This window comes from Leptosomus discolor, chromosome 3 (assembly GCF_034619465.1).
Source record: "Leptosomus discolor isolate bLepDis1 chromosome 3, bLepDis1.hap2, whole genome shotgun sequence".
Lineage (NCBI taxonomy): Eukaryota > Metazoa > Chordata > Aves > Leptosomiformes > Leptosomidae > Leptosomus > Leptosomus discolor.
In genome coordinates this window covers 53,468,307-53,482,092 of record NC_141393.1, presented here as the reverse complement: position 1 = coordinate 53,482,092, position 13,786 = coordinate 53,468,307, and the positions used below count along the sequence as shown (strand labels likewise).

General features: G+C 52.8%; 1 protein-coding gene across 3 annotated transcripts; it reads left to right on the top strand.

Moving 5' to 3' along the window:
• The first annotated feature begins 4,099 nt into the window (after nucleotides 1–4,099).
• Nucleotides 4,100–13,296, top strand: TAL1 (TAL bHLH transcription factor 1, erythroid differentiation factor). Of its 3 annotated transcripts, XM_086463142.1 has the most exons (5): nucleotides 4,100–4,291; nucleotides 5,678–5,726; nucleotides 7,116–7,544; nucleotides 8,369–8,460; nucleotides 12,275–13,296. In XM_086463142.1, the coding sequence occupies exons 2-5, from the start codon at nucleotides 5,698–5,700 to the stop codon at nucleotides 12,691–12,693; spliced, it is 969 nt and encodes a 322-aa protein (XP_086319268.1). In that variant the 5' UTR covers nucleotides 4,100–4,291; nucleotides 5,678–5,697; the 3' UTR covers nucleotides 12,694–13,296. The 3 variants fall into 3 exon arrangements, with proteins under 3 accessions (XP_086319268.1, XP_086319270.1, XP_086319269.1); XM_086463144.1 differs by lacking the exon at nucleotides 5,678–5,726; XM_086463143.1 differs by lacking the exon at nucleotides 4,100–4,291 and having other exon boundaries at nucleotides 5,684–5,827.
• Nucleotides 13,297–13,786: the final 490 nt, after the last annotated feature.

The following is a 13,786-nucleotide window of genomic DNA, read 5'->3' as shown; positions in this document are numbered from 1 at the left end:
CTGAAGTGGTTGGATTGCTGGGGGGGGGGTTGTGTCTGGTGGGAAGGGATGTGTAACTGCGGCTTTGCTTTGCATAGCATTAATTTGAATTCAGTCGAAATGGCATACGTATTATGAAGACTTGGAAGGAAATTGGAAAAACTAGCACTTTTAAAACTTCTGTGATTTTTTTTTTTTCCTGAATGAATGTTTTCTATTTATTTAAGAAGTACATATTGCTCATAAAGGTCAAAGGTTCCATTAAAAAAAAAAAACAAAACAAAAAAACCAAAAAATCTTCAGTTGTCTGATTTAGCCTTAATTTAAGACACGTGCCACTTCCCAGTCATTGTTTAGCATGGCTAACTGGAAGTGTGAGGATGTCACTGCCTGCTGAACTCTTCAAGACTTCCCATACTGACTGGTGGGTAAGCAAAAATAATTTATTTACTTTGTTCTGTATTAACGTACAAATATTGCGTCATCAGGCACTACAGTGTGTTAATGAAACAGCCCTTTTCCGTAACCCTGTGATGGTAATATTCCACAAGTTGAGGAATTCAGTTATTGTTTAACAGTTCCATTTCTGTTAAGACTTTGACTTTTGTTCGAATTTTAGGGGTAGCAGGGGGGTTTGTGGTCGCTCTGTGTTGTCAGTTACATAGTAACTCGCTGGTACTGGAAACCCTGGGTGCCCAGTGCCGCCTGTGACAGCTCTGCTTGCCTTTGGCAAGTGCCTCTGTGGACAGTTTAGCGAGCGTGGCTGTGGTGTAACATACCTCTGTCCTGACCTCTTGGTCTTGGAAATGGGACACCGGCGCTGGAACCGCCAATCCATTCCCATTCCCACCATTCCCGACGGGCGGACGGTGCGGAATGACGGTCGAGCCACCTGTTTTCTCACTGGCCGGAGCACATCAACATGCTTCAATGGGAGTTTGAACAAACTTTGTTTTAATTATGGCATTGACTCAAGTTCAGCCTACGGTACTGACCTTGTCTTTCCTGCTTCAAGAGTGTTAAATGGGAGATTAAAACACCCCATACGGAAGTCCTGGGCCTTTCCCGTTCGAATCTGAAGGACTACACTGTTATGTCAGGGTTTGTTTGAGTGGGCACTAATTGCTAATTAATTTATTACAATGACACGAGACTTTTCCAGCATCTACCACCCTTGTGGGCCTTTGTGGATTAAGAAGCGGGGGTGAGATAAGCCATTTGCTGTTTCAGAGGCAGTACAGAGAGAGGAAAGCAGCAGCTCCCCTCAAGCTGCGTAAGAATTTCTCTTCTCACGCAGCCTCTTCCATCAACAAGAGTATTTGCTTCCTTTCAGGAAAGGTGCTACTTTGCTGTGCTGAAAAATAAAACCTTTCTCAGTCACTGAATCTCCCCTGGATCAGGCACAAGCTTATTATCTGGCAGCATGTTTTCTGCTGAATCAGTCAAAAAATAGTTAATGGTTTTGAACATTCCAGTGAGATGAATGAGGCAATTCATACCTCTGAGCTATTGTTGCAGGGTTTTGTTCTTTGTTTCCTATTGTAAAATGTCTGGAAACACAGGAAGATGACAGTTGTATTGGTAAATATTTTAAAGACTTTCTTCAAATGCTGGAGGGCTAAAAACAATTTGAAAACAAAAGCCAAACTACTTGCACGCAGCTTGGGACAAGGGTGTGGTGTTAATTTAAGTTACACAAATCATATAATCTTGGACAGCACCCTCTGAGCGAGTGAAACATTCCTTTACTTGACCAAAACAACAAAAAAAAAACACCCTTCCCTAGAATGGAGTTTTTCTTTTGTAGTGTAGTGCTGAGTAATTTAAAGATGCATGGATTTTTTTTTTCCTGAAGCATCTACTGCAGCTTGAAGTCAAAAATACATGGAAAGCCAAGTCTGGCTTTGTTGACTCTGAGCGATGGGGATATACTCAAGCAGTGGCTCAACTGCCTCATCAGGCAATGACATGTGTGGAGGGGCAGCACGGTTTAAGGCCTTATTGTTGTTTTTTTTTTTCATTTTTTTTTCCCCCCTGTTGTTTCTAGCTATCTTTTGTTACAATTGAAGATATTTATAGAGCTTGCTCAAAAGGTCTTGGGCCTGCTCAGAGCATCACCGGCCTCTCTATTCTATATAATTCTGATGCTCCCTGCCCCTTATCCTGTATAATTTTAATGCTCCCTACCTCTTCGCCCTGTGAAAGTGGGGAGAGGGGCGAGCCCCGGCTTGCTTTTACCTGCCCCACCAGGGTCCCTCGGAGGCTCAGGGTGGGGTTGCCCAGCGAGGGGCAGCTGGAGGTGGGTTGACCACAGCTCCCACCCCGCCGGGAGCAGGCGCGGTTGGGAATGGCCCCGCAGCGGCTCTGGGTGCACAGAAGATGCTCGGTTTCCTAATCTCCCCCGCCCAGCCCCGGCTGTTCTATCTTTAACGCTTCCTGTTGGTGAGAGGAGCCGGCTTGAAAATGGTCGTGTTTCCTGGCGGGAGGCACGGCGGGCTCGCCACCGCGTCGTGACCGTCCCTGCCCCGCCGCCCCACGCACGCTGCCGGCATCGTGCGGGCTCCTGCCCGCCGGGACCCGACCCCAGCAGCGCCCGGGGCTGGGGGGAGCGGGGAGGGCTTCTGGAAACCTTTCTCTCCCACGGCCGCATCCAGAACGGGAGGTTAAGGGGAAGGAGTGAAAGGAAGAATAACAGCTCCGGCATTTCCCCCGTGCGGGAGGGCGTGCAGGTGGTGGGGAGACAATAGCGACACCCGCACCCCCGGTCCGCCACCCCCCGCCATGGGCTGCACGGCAGGTGCGGCCGGCCCTCATCGCACCGGGCTCCGCGCACGGCCGGGGGGCGCAGCTTCCCCCCAGCCCCGCAGCAGGGACCGGGGGGGGGGGGCGGTGGGCGTCCCGGGAGGTGCTCAGTCCCGGCCCCCTCCTCCCTGCCCCGCTCCGGTAGAGATTTGTTTGATTTTCGACTGCCTGGGCAGGCAGATCCCCCGAGATATCGAAAACATCTCCCCGCCGCTGTCTTTAGGTCCGTTTTACCTGTGGGGGTTCGGAGGAACGGACCCAGGACCCCCCAGCTATTCCCGCCTCCCGCCCCCCCCCCTCCTCTGTCGGGAGCCACTGGCAATTTGGGGAGGGTTTCAGACGCGTCCCGTCGCCTGTAAGCGCCGTGTAGGGCACCCGACTCCCGCACCCGCCGTCCCCCGCACCCGTCATCTTCCCGCAGCCGCTTCGTTTGCACGGAGGCTTCGGCGAAGGCCAGGGGTGTCCCCGTCCCCCGACGGCCAGGCTGAGACTCAGCCGCGACGGGGCGCGCAGCCGGTCCCGGCTCTGGAACCCCGCACCGCTCCGGAGCGGCCGAGGGCCCTTGCTCCCCTTCCCCAGGCCCCTCTTCTCCAGGCTCGGTCCTGACGCCGGCGCCGAGCTCTCACCTCCGCTCACATCCCAAATATTCCGAGGGCGAGGGGTGCCGGCTCGGTACACGCTCCGCTCCCCGTCCCCCAGCATCCCCCGGCCCGACAGGGATGCTCGGCCTCCCCCCCGCCCCAGCACGGGAGATGAGGCAGGGAGCTCGCCCCAATTCAGCCCTTCAGCGAAAACACGGAGGGGGGGGGGGGGGGGGGGGGGGAGGAAAGCTGGGGATGGGGTCATTTCTCTCCAAAACATCTCTCGATGTGCTTTATTTACCTCCTCTTGTCCCAAAGCAGCCCACACCCCTTCCCTCTCTCTCAGCATCTCCAACAATTTATTTTGGCTCATTAAATTTAATTAAGAACGGAGTAGGTGTTCCATATTTAATCAAGAAAAAAAAAAAAAAGGAGGGAAAAAAAAAAAAAAAAAAAAGCAGGGGCATAATAACCTCCAAGAGGACTAAAATAAAGAATCGCTATTCAGATGCGGGCAGCCACAGTTTTTTATTACTTTTTTTTTTTTTTTTTTTTTTTTTTGCAGTGTCTTTTTAAGAGCATCTAAGCACACACACATAAAAAGCTAGAAGGCATACATTCCGGAGTTATTCCTATGCATATCCCTGCAATAATTTTCCGCTTTCCTTCGATAAAATTGCCAAATAATAATGAATCATTTCATAAATAATGGGTTTAGAAGCTTATCAGGGCAGGCGGGCCACTGCTGGGGTTTTATCTCTCTCGGCCACATTGCAGTAGTGTTCCGCTCTCCATACTAAATAGGAAACTGGACGTGATGTGGAATTAGAGCCTACCCAGCTGAAGCCACCCAACACTTACTACAAATATAGCCGCGATGCGTAGGCCACAAAATGGCTCCACTCACTTTTCCCAATGAAAAGCAAATGGTGAGTAGAGCGAATCTGGCCCTGCAGCAGGCCGGGGCGCTGGGTGTGGCGGGTGGGGGGTTTGGGGGGCAGTGAGGGGGGCTTAGGGGGCTTCTGCCCCACGGCAGACAGGCCAGGGGGGAGAAAAAAAAAAAACAAAACCAAGTCTTTTCCGCGGTTGAGTTTTCATCTTTTTTTTTTCCTTCTTTGATGCGGGGTGGGTGAAGAGGAGAAGGCGCTTTCTCCTTTGAATCTGTGGGGTGCGCTCTACCCCCCCCCCCCCCCCCCCGCCCCGGCCCCGGGACCCCCGGGCTGCGGCAGGCAGCAGGCGGGTGGGACCGGCCGCGGGGGAGCCGGGGGGTAAAGCACCCACCGGGCCCGGCTTCCTCCAGCCTCTCCCCAAGGGGGGACACACACACCAGGTTCCTGCCCGACTGACGGGTCAGGGCCTGATCGCTTGTTCCTGGGTGTCTTCCCCTCATTTACCGCTCCCATCCTCATCTTTTTGGGGCATTTTCCCTACAAAAGGCTCGCGGGAGAGGTGCGTTTCTGGGCTGGAAATTTCCTGCCGATCCGCTGCTGGAAAACAAAAGGGTTTTGCGGAGCAGAACGAGCGGGCGGGGAATTAGCGCTTCTCACCCCCCACCCCCCCATTTTTCTTAACGAAATCAGCCCCAGATGAAGGCAAAACACTGCGAGTATTTCTTTCGGTTTTGTGTATTTCGTTTTTTAACGAAAGCGGGAGGAGACGCCATCGGGATTATTTCGGTTTTTTACGAAGGCGAAAACATTATTTTTCATTATTTCTTTGGCGGGGGCGGGCGGGGGACACTACCGTCCTCGCCTTCCTGTTGATCCGCAGCCGGGAGCGGCCTCACCCCGCCGGCCGCCCGGCCTCGGCCGTCGCGGCACCTCGGGCGGGAGCGCTGCCGGTAACCGGCCCCTTTAGGAATTAAATTTACCCCTTTTGGAATTACATTTTCCAGCCGGGCGTGGGAGAAACGCCGCCGCCGCCTTTTGCGAGCCCATCGGGAGAAAAACAACTCCGTCTCCGACCCCGTCTGGGGTTTCCTCCTGGGGAGATAGGGCTTGCAATGTGTCCAAAAAACCGCCCTATTTGCCCCAAATACAGGGCTTTTTAAAAAAAATTAGTCTTTTTCTTCACTTTTGGAGTATCTTTTTATTTTCTTTCCCACGCCAGGCCGTGGCGGCCGCTCGTTGTGGCCCCGTGTGCGAGGCGGCGGCTCCCGGGGGTGGCCGGCTGTCCCCTCTAACAGGAGCCGCCCCAGGGTGCTATCCCCTCCTTCCTTCTCCCCTGCACCCCTTTCTCCCCTGATCTCTGGCAATCCGGGCCAACGAGATCCACCCTCTCCTCTTTTTCTCCCCCCCCCCTTCTCTTCCTCCCAGGATTTAGCAGTTTTATCCCGATGCGGGTGTCCTTCCTCTCTGTAAAGTCGTAAGTACCTTGAGGTGGGAGGAGTAAATTCAGCCTGACACTGAGAGCGCTTTTGTTGAAACAGGAGAGACTTGCGGTGTCCCTACTTAAATATGACACATGTGAGTAATCTCTTCCTATACAATATCGGAATAGGCAATTAGATTTTTCTTTCTAGAGGGCTAGTGGGGCTGGAGGGAAGGCAGAGCTTGTGCTTTAGGTTGAGTGGTTGTTAATTTTTTTTTTTTCCCAAGAAAGATGGTGAGATATGGCCAAAAAGGGGGGTTTTCTCTCGCGATTCAGCCCAGCAGAAACGAAAAAAAAAAAAAAAATTAAAACATTTACCCAAGGCAAAGAGGCGAGAAGGACGGGGAGGAGACCCGGCGTGTGGCAGCTCTGCTTGCAAAACCCCTTATTTATAAGGGAAAAAACAAAACCAGAAAACCTAAATAAACAAAACCCGAGGGTGGGGAAGTATGGGAGAAATAGCATGGCAGTAATAGCGATATCGCTGCTTGCCCTGAGCGCGAGGTGCCCTGTCGCGACAGTATTCGTTCTGTGGGAGAAGGGGGACAATGATCGTGTGCGGCCGCGTATGGAGGCTGCTCCGCGCCGGGCTCCTTCCTCCTTCCTGCGGTATCAAATGCGCGGGGGGATTGACTCCGTTACGGGCTGCTTTAATCCCCTCCTCCCCCAAAAAGTGGCTTCAGGTGTATTTCGCTGTTTTAAAAATCAAAATAAAAACTAAAAATGGGAGGAGAGGCTGTCGCCCGGGAGGCTGAGGCCGCTGCCGGCAGGCCGGGCTGCGATGGGGCTGGCTCCGCGGGGTGGCAGACACCGCGCGGGCCCCCAAATCGGGAAGAAATTCCCCCAAAAGGGCGGGTGTTGAGCCTCCTCCTGCCCGGCCGTAATTTGGCCGCATAATTTAGCGCCCAGTCACCGCGGCGCGCCGGGCGCTGGCCGAGCCGCGCTCGCTGCATCGGCCGCCTCGACGGGGTCAGCCCTCCGCCTCTGGCGGCGTAAATCACCGCGGGGCGGCTGCAGAGTGTGTGGGTGTGTGGGGGTCCGGGCCGGTCGACCCCACTGCGCGGCGTCAAAGAACCGCACTGTTCCGCGGGGTTCCGTGACGTCACGACAGGGCCGGGGCGCTCCGTGACGTCACAGCACCGCACGGCTCGGCGGCGTGGCTCCGCGGACAGCCCCCCCCCCCCGGCCCCTCTCGCAACGGCAAACTCCAGATGATTTGGGGTGATTAATGCCTCCCCTGCCCTCCCCCCCATTTCTCGCCAGCGAAGCCTGAGCCCCGAAGTGCCGCCTTCCCCCCCTGCCCGTCGGGGCGGTGCTCGGGGCGCGGTACCCCACCCCCCCCCCCCAGCCGAGGCCGCCCCTTACTGCTGCCTCTCTCCCCAGGACGATGGACAGGCCGCCCGCCCCGCCGCCCCCCAGTGACCCCCGCGATGCCCGCCCCCCCCGGCGGCACGACTCGGAAGCGGAGACCACGAACGAGCCGGAGAGCAGCCGCGGGGGCATGGAGGCGCCGGCGGACCCCCAGCTGCTGCTCAACGGGGCGTCCAAGGAGGCGGGCCGGCCCTCCCCTGGGCCCCCCGCCGCCCCCGTGCCCGTCATCGAGCTGGTGCGCCGGGGGGGCTCCCTGGACATAAAAAGCCGGGAGGCGACGGGGGAGGCGATGCAGAGAGCGCCGGGCGCTGAGCCGTGCCGCGCCGCCGAGGCCGCCTGCGAGGCCCGCATGGTGCAGCTGAGCCCCCCCGCGCTCCCGCTGCAGCCCCCCGGCAGGGCCATGCTCTACAACCTGGGCCAGCCGCTGGCCACCATCAACAGGTCCGTGTTTCCCCAACCCCGGCGGGGCTCCTTCGGAGCGGCTCCCCGAGGGGTGTCCCGCTTGGCTGCGGGGCTCGGTGCCGGGGAGGGAGGGAGGGAGGGGGGCGGCAGCAGCAGCACCGGCGGCGGCATCCCCCCTTCCTCTACGCGGGGCTCTGCGCTTAGTCATCGCGGGTTTGCATGCAACTTTGCAAAGGAAGAAAGAGGGGAGGGAAAAATAACCCGAAACGAAAAACTGTCGTTGCCAGAAAAAAACACAACCAAACAAAAAAAAAAATCACCGTAGAAATGCTCCGGGCAGAGCAAGGGGTCTGTCAGTCAACGCAGTACTTGTCGAGAGCTGGTTTAGAACCTCGGAGCTACCCGGGCTCTCTCTGTCCGCCGATGAGTCCCGCAAATAAGCGCCAGGGACAGAATTCACTCCGGCAGGGGCAGTGCAGCCCGCCCGTGCGGGGACGGAGACCCCCGTGCCCCGTTGCCGTCTCCTCTCCCGGGGGAGGCTGCGGTGCCGACTCGGCCCGGGTGAGCGTCCGTGCCCGCCGGCTGGGGGGTAGAAAGCCGCGGGGAGGGGAGTGGTTTTTGCCCGGGAGCCGCTAGCCTGGGTGCCCGCATCCCCCTGCCCACGCAGGGCTGGCGTCCCTCGGTGCGTGTCCCCCAGGCGGCGGCGTGTCGTGTGGCCGCACGACCCCGGGCTCGGCTTCGTGAGCCGAGGTCACGGAGCAGCTCAGCTTCCCGCCGACCCCAAGCGCCTCCCCCCGCGCGGGGGCCGGGCCATGCGGGGTGGATGCTAGTGTGCCCTCACCTCTCTTGCCTTTCGTTTGCAGCGGGTTTTTTGGCGAACCGGACTCCTTTTCCATGTACGGCAGCAACCGGGTGAAGAGGAGACCTTCTCCCTACGAGATGGAGATCACCGACGGTGAGAGCGTTTCGGCCCTGCGCTGGCTCTTGGGGGGTTCCCAGTCTGCTGAAGGGGGCAAGTTGCTGCACGGTGCCACATGCTGGGATTAAAACCCCGAATCGTAAAAGGCGACTAGGAAGCCTGTGGTGGCGGGGGCGCTCCCCCCAGTAAGGCTCTGTACAGCAGAGCCGAGATCTGTCCCAACTGATGACCAGCAGCGTGCTCGGTGGATTTGCTTTCACGCAGCAGAGCAGTTCACCTTTTGGTTAATCACATCCCTGTTCTGCAAATTGCTTAGAGATTAAATGCGAAGGAAGCCACTGAATTTAAGTCTTTGTTGAATTGCAGCGGCTGGATCAGGGCCATTGCAGTGACATGCTGTGTTTGCAAACCTTTTCAGCCAAGAGATACTCCTAACGCAGGCTGCAGCCTCAGACAGAAGGCTCCCACCTGCTTTTAAGCTTCCTGGAAGCAAAGAACTAAACCTGTGCTAGGGTCCTCAGGGTCACAGCGGGTTTGTGGCCGGTCCCTTTGCCAGCTTGTCTGCACCTTGATCCAGTTTATATCCACACCCTGCTGCAGTCTGCTGTGGAGAAATATCCCGCGGCTGGTCTTGTGGCAGAGCCTCGGAGCAGATGTGGAGAGTGACAGTCTGGTGTCTGAGCAGAGATCCCAGGTCCAGGGATCCCTGTTGGACTGGCAGAATAATTTCAAAGAAGGGAAGTCAGGGAGAAGGCAGGGCAGGATCCTGCTGCCTGCTCCCAGGCAGCCGGCGTGGGTTTTGGGAGGCTGCGTGCAGGCAGCAGTGCTGCCCACGCAAAGGGATGTTTGCAAGAACAATTTGCACGTGGAAGCCTGACACGTTTATCTGCAGAGGTAACAGCCCATACAAATGAGATCCATTGAAATGTGTCTTCTCTTTAGCAATTGTAAACACTCTATTTCAATCGCCAGACAATTAATTTTCCTTCTTTCGAGCTAGCTGTCCCTTTCCTGCTACCCGGCTAAGCGAAAATCAGACCAAATGATACTCCACATGACTCTAAAATAATACGGTATGAAATTATGGGCCCAGGGCGTTATCTGCGTTCATCAGTCCCTCTTTCCACACTCTCTGCCCTCCTCCGTCTGCCTGGTCCTTTCAGACCGCATCCCCGTGGGGCAGGGGGTTGTCTCAGCCCCCGGCACAAGAAGGGCTTTTTGTCTGGGTTTCGATTCAGAGGCTTAGTGGTTACGGTGAAAAGTCCATCAAATCACAGTGTCTGACTAAAGCTTTTGATTTGCTATTAAATCAGACATTAAGGATTACAGAGACATTTGGTTGTAACCAAGTTTTTGGGTATGTGCTTTAATGCAGGTTATAGATTGGGCAGGTTCTGGCTCATGTGAATTTCCAAGACTAGACTCAAGATTTTTTTGGGGGGGAAAAATAGGTACCAGATGATGCTGTCTGAACTGGAGCAATTTGAGGGATGTGCATCCTGTGCTGGGGCATCTGTGGGGTCTGCTGGGCTTTGCTCGTTGCTTTTATGGTCACCTGCTGGATGACATCTGCGGCACACTGGAGCATCGCTCCTGCGGGTCCTCAGCCCTCTGGAGGTGCATAAGGGAGCAGAGCCTTGCCGGGCGCTTGGTGTTTGTATTCCTCTGTAAGGGAACGAGTGGTGTTTTGTTTGAAACTATTTCTTTATCCATTTTGAGGAAAGTTTGGGGCACTGAATCTCATCTTAAAAAACAGATATAAATGGAGATAAAAATGTAAAAAAATATCTATAAGGGTATTCTGGGACTTTGGAAGCTGATCTCTTTTATTAGTTTCCTCAGATCTCTAATTACAGTTTAAAAAGCATCAATCAATCAATTAGAACAAAATCCAGGCAAAAATTCTCAGCCGACTGCTTGAATTTATTATGAAGCAAGTTTCTTCATGAGAAATAAATCTCTTTTATTATAACACAGCTATGGGGCATTTTAAATTTCTCCACTGCTTGACATGTTTTGGCCAAAACCAGATCTCTTTCTAAAAGATACATTTAATTCAGTTGATGCAGGAATCACAAATTTGAGTGGTGTCAGAATTTCTGTTACCTACTGGAGCGCGGTTTGGGTGCCCCTGGACAAAAATGAACAGGTCTTTTTTTTTCCTGATTTCTGACCTATTTATGAATCGATAGCTTTTAGTCGGCAACTTTCAGTGAATAGAGATGCATGTTTGAAGCCTGTGAAGACTGTAAGTCTCTTGAGATTTTATTTTTTTTTTTGGCAAATAAACAGTATCCCAGTTTGTTGTTTTTTTTTTTTTTCCCCTCGAACCCTTATAGGAGTAAAAAGGTTTTAAGCTGCATCTCCTGGATTCAAGGCTGGTTGCTTTGTCTTGTCTGGAAGGAACATTTAAGTGCTAAAACCGTTTTATTATTGTAGTAAGTTGTAGCACATTCTCTGCTGCCTTATTAGCAGTGCTGGGCAGTCTGGTGTTGTTGAGGTCCCCGTGGTCCCCAGGACCCCATGGCACAGCGGGCTGTGCATATCAGGGACAAGAAACCTTTCCTTTCCATGAACTCTTGCACATTAATTCACATGAAGTGCATTTACGTGCTGTTTGGGGGTGGAAAATTGCCTTTATTAAAGTGTCAGACTGGGATCTTAGAATTCAGAGATTAATTTCTTGTTACAACATCCCTCAGCTTATCCCAGGGACTCTTTGTGATTTGGGGGACTCCCTGCTCCTGAGCATTCTGCGAGGAGAAGTGAGTTCCATGGCTGCTCGCATGCTGGGGAAACAGGTAGCTTTAATCTGGCTGCTTGGGAGTGTGTCCCCATGAAAACCCTACAGTAGGGAGCATTTCGTGTGATGTGCTGGACCAAGGGGGCTCAGTTTCCCCTGAAGGGAGGAAATCAGCTGGAATGTGGGATTCCTCTTCTCGGGTTGTGCCAGGTGGGATCTGTCAAGCTTCAGCCTGACTAGGATGCCTCCAAAATCACATCTGTTGGCTGCTCTGCTACAGTCAAAGCAGCCAGGAGTTTTGCTATATAAGAATAATGATGTTTAAATGTCCTCTGGGGTGCTGGTTTCACTGGGTGATGGCAGAGCTGTGGCTTAAACTGCTCACCGTGGTCAGAGACTTGCTCCCACCAGGAGGGAGTAGTTAGGCAAGTGTCCCAGAGTGGGGGCTACAGGGGAGAGATGGTCCTCAAGTCAGCTGTGAAACGACTTCATCCTCCACCAGTGATGATCCTTCCAGCAAGAGTGCTGCTTTCACTTTGCGGGTCACATTGCTGCCTGTCCTCATTGCTACCCGGTGAATCCTATCACCTCGTTTCACCTGGTGGCAATCCTATGGTCTCTATCTAATCTCTGGATCCTGCCTACATCAGGGACAAACTCTGCATCTCGGAGTTGTCAAAGCCTCTGCTCAAGCTAATTTCCTCCTGTCCCAATGGTATGTCCTTAAGACACTTTTGGGATAGAAAATAAAGCCATCTAGTGAGATAAACTTTTAATAGGACCTTTGTTGCTGAGATACCCTGAAAATATAGCAGCCTTCTGCACGTGTGTCATGGCCTAAGTCTTCCTCCTTGGAGAGGTAAATTTGGGCATCTCAGGAGACAACTAAAAAGATGTAACTACATTTTTTCCTTCCATTGGATTGAAGAGAAGTTATGGCTACCTCAGCTCATCAGGTTAGCTTCCAGTTAGCTGGAAACTCTTGTTTCACTGCCTTACTGATGTCCCTAAAATAAGTCAGTTAATTTGGGAAACAGAGACCTATTCGGCAAAGCAATAAATGACCTGTTACACTCTGCTCCTAATTCTGCATGGTTGCAATTGCAGGTCCTCATACGAAAGTGGTTCGTCGCATTTTTACCAATAGCCGTGAGAGGTGGAGACAGCAGAATGTCAACGGAGCCTTTGCAGAGCTTCGCAAGCTCATCCCCACTCACCCACCAGACAAAAAGCTGAGCAAGAATGAGATTTTGCGCCTGGCTATGAAATACATCAACTTCCTGGCCAAGCTGCTCAATGATCAGGAGGAAGAAGGAAACCAAAGGGGCAAAGTGAACAAAGACTCTGGGATAGTCCAGGAAGACCTCCTGCAGGACATGTTGTCTCCTAACTCTAGCTGTGGAAGTTCTTTAGACGGAGCGGCAAGCCCGGACAGCTTCACGGAAGAGCATGAAACACTAGATTCGAAGCACACACGGAGCCTGCACCATGCCATTCTCCCTGTAGAAGGCAATGCGCAGCGGTGATGACCTTCCACATCGCTCCCAAAGCACCAAGGGGGGAGGCGAGACCTGAGTGTGCCAATGCTGGAACTTATGCCCGTGGTATTTGTGACTCTGCCTTTCTCCAGGGGCTCGGGCTCCCCATCCTCCCCAGCCTGGGACGGAGTGGCCAGCACATTGGCCAAGGACAAGACCAAACCAGATGGACATTCGGTATTTAGGTACGTGATCGTACAAAGAAGAAAAGCATTGAAGTCATCTTCATTGTACATACTGTTCGTGATGTGACTCTGCGGAGGGAAAGGAAACGCAGCCAGCACCTCTCCAGAGTTTAGAAGGTTTTCAGACCATTTGACAACCATTGCTTTTTAAACAGTCACCTGGTTGAGACAAAAAACTTGTATTTCGCTGCCAGCGGAGGCCACAGATGCTTTCCAGCTCCACATGGCGCTGGAGACTGCTGAAACCTTCCAGTGCTGCAGCATTTCTCCAGCCTGTGGCAAATACAACTGGTCTGAGCAGGAGCTGGGGCCATGTGTTCCTGTTGTCCGAGAGCTTTTGACTGTATCTTTTTAAAGAGGTGAAAAAATACCCTCAGCAAAAGAACTATTAAAAGGATTAAGACTATTTCTTTTTCTCTCCTTTTTTTTTTTTATTTTTTTTATTTTTCCCCTCCCTTTCTTCCTTTCCCTTCTACCTAACTTTGGATCGTTTGCAGTTGTATTTATGACATGGGATTACTTCTGTTTAACACTGTCATGCAGTATCCACTGAACAAAAAGGTACATAGGTGTTCTCTGCTGCCCTCCCAGTCCCTGATTCTTCTACTGGTAACGTTCAGTGGATGAGCTCCAAGCCTGTTGTGGTCTTCTAGAGTTTTCCCAGTGGTTTCTGTAGGGCCAGAGCTTCTCTCAAGGAAGATGAGTTTCAGAATTGGTAAGGGAAAAAAAGTATTTGCTAGTGATTTTTAAATTCAAAAAGCAACAAAAAGGCAAAAGGAGTCAATGATGCATCAACAGTGTGTGTGTACATAGGGTTATAAAAGAGTTTTAATGGTATGCTTTGAAGTTTTTGGTTTTATTGTGTGAAAATGGTTGTGGTTCAGCTCTGCCAGTGC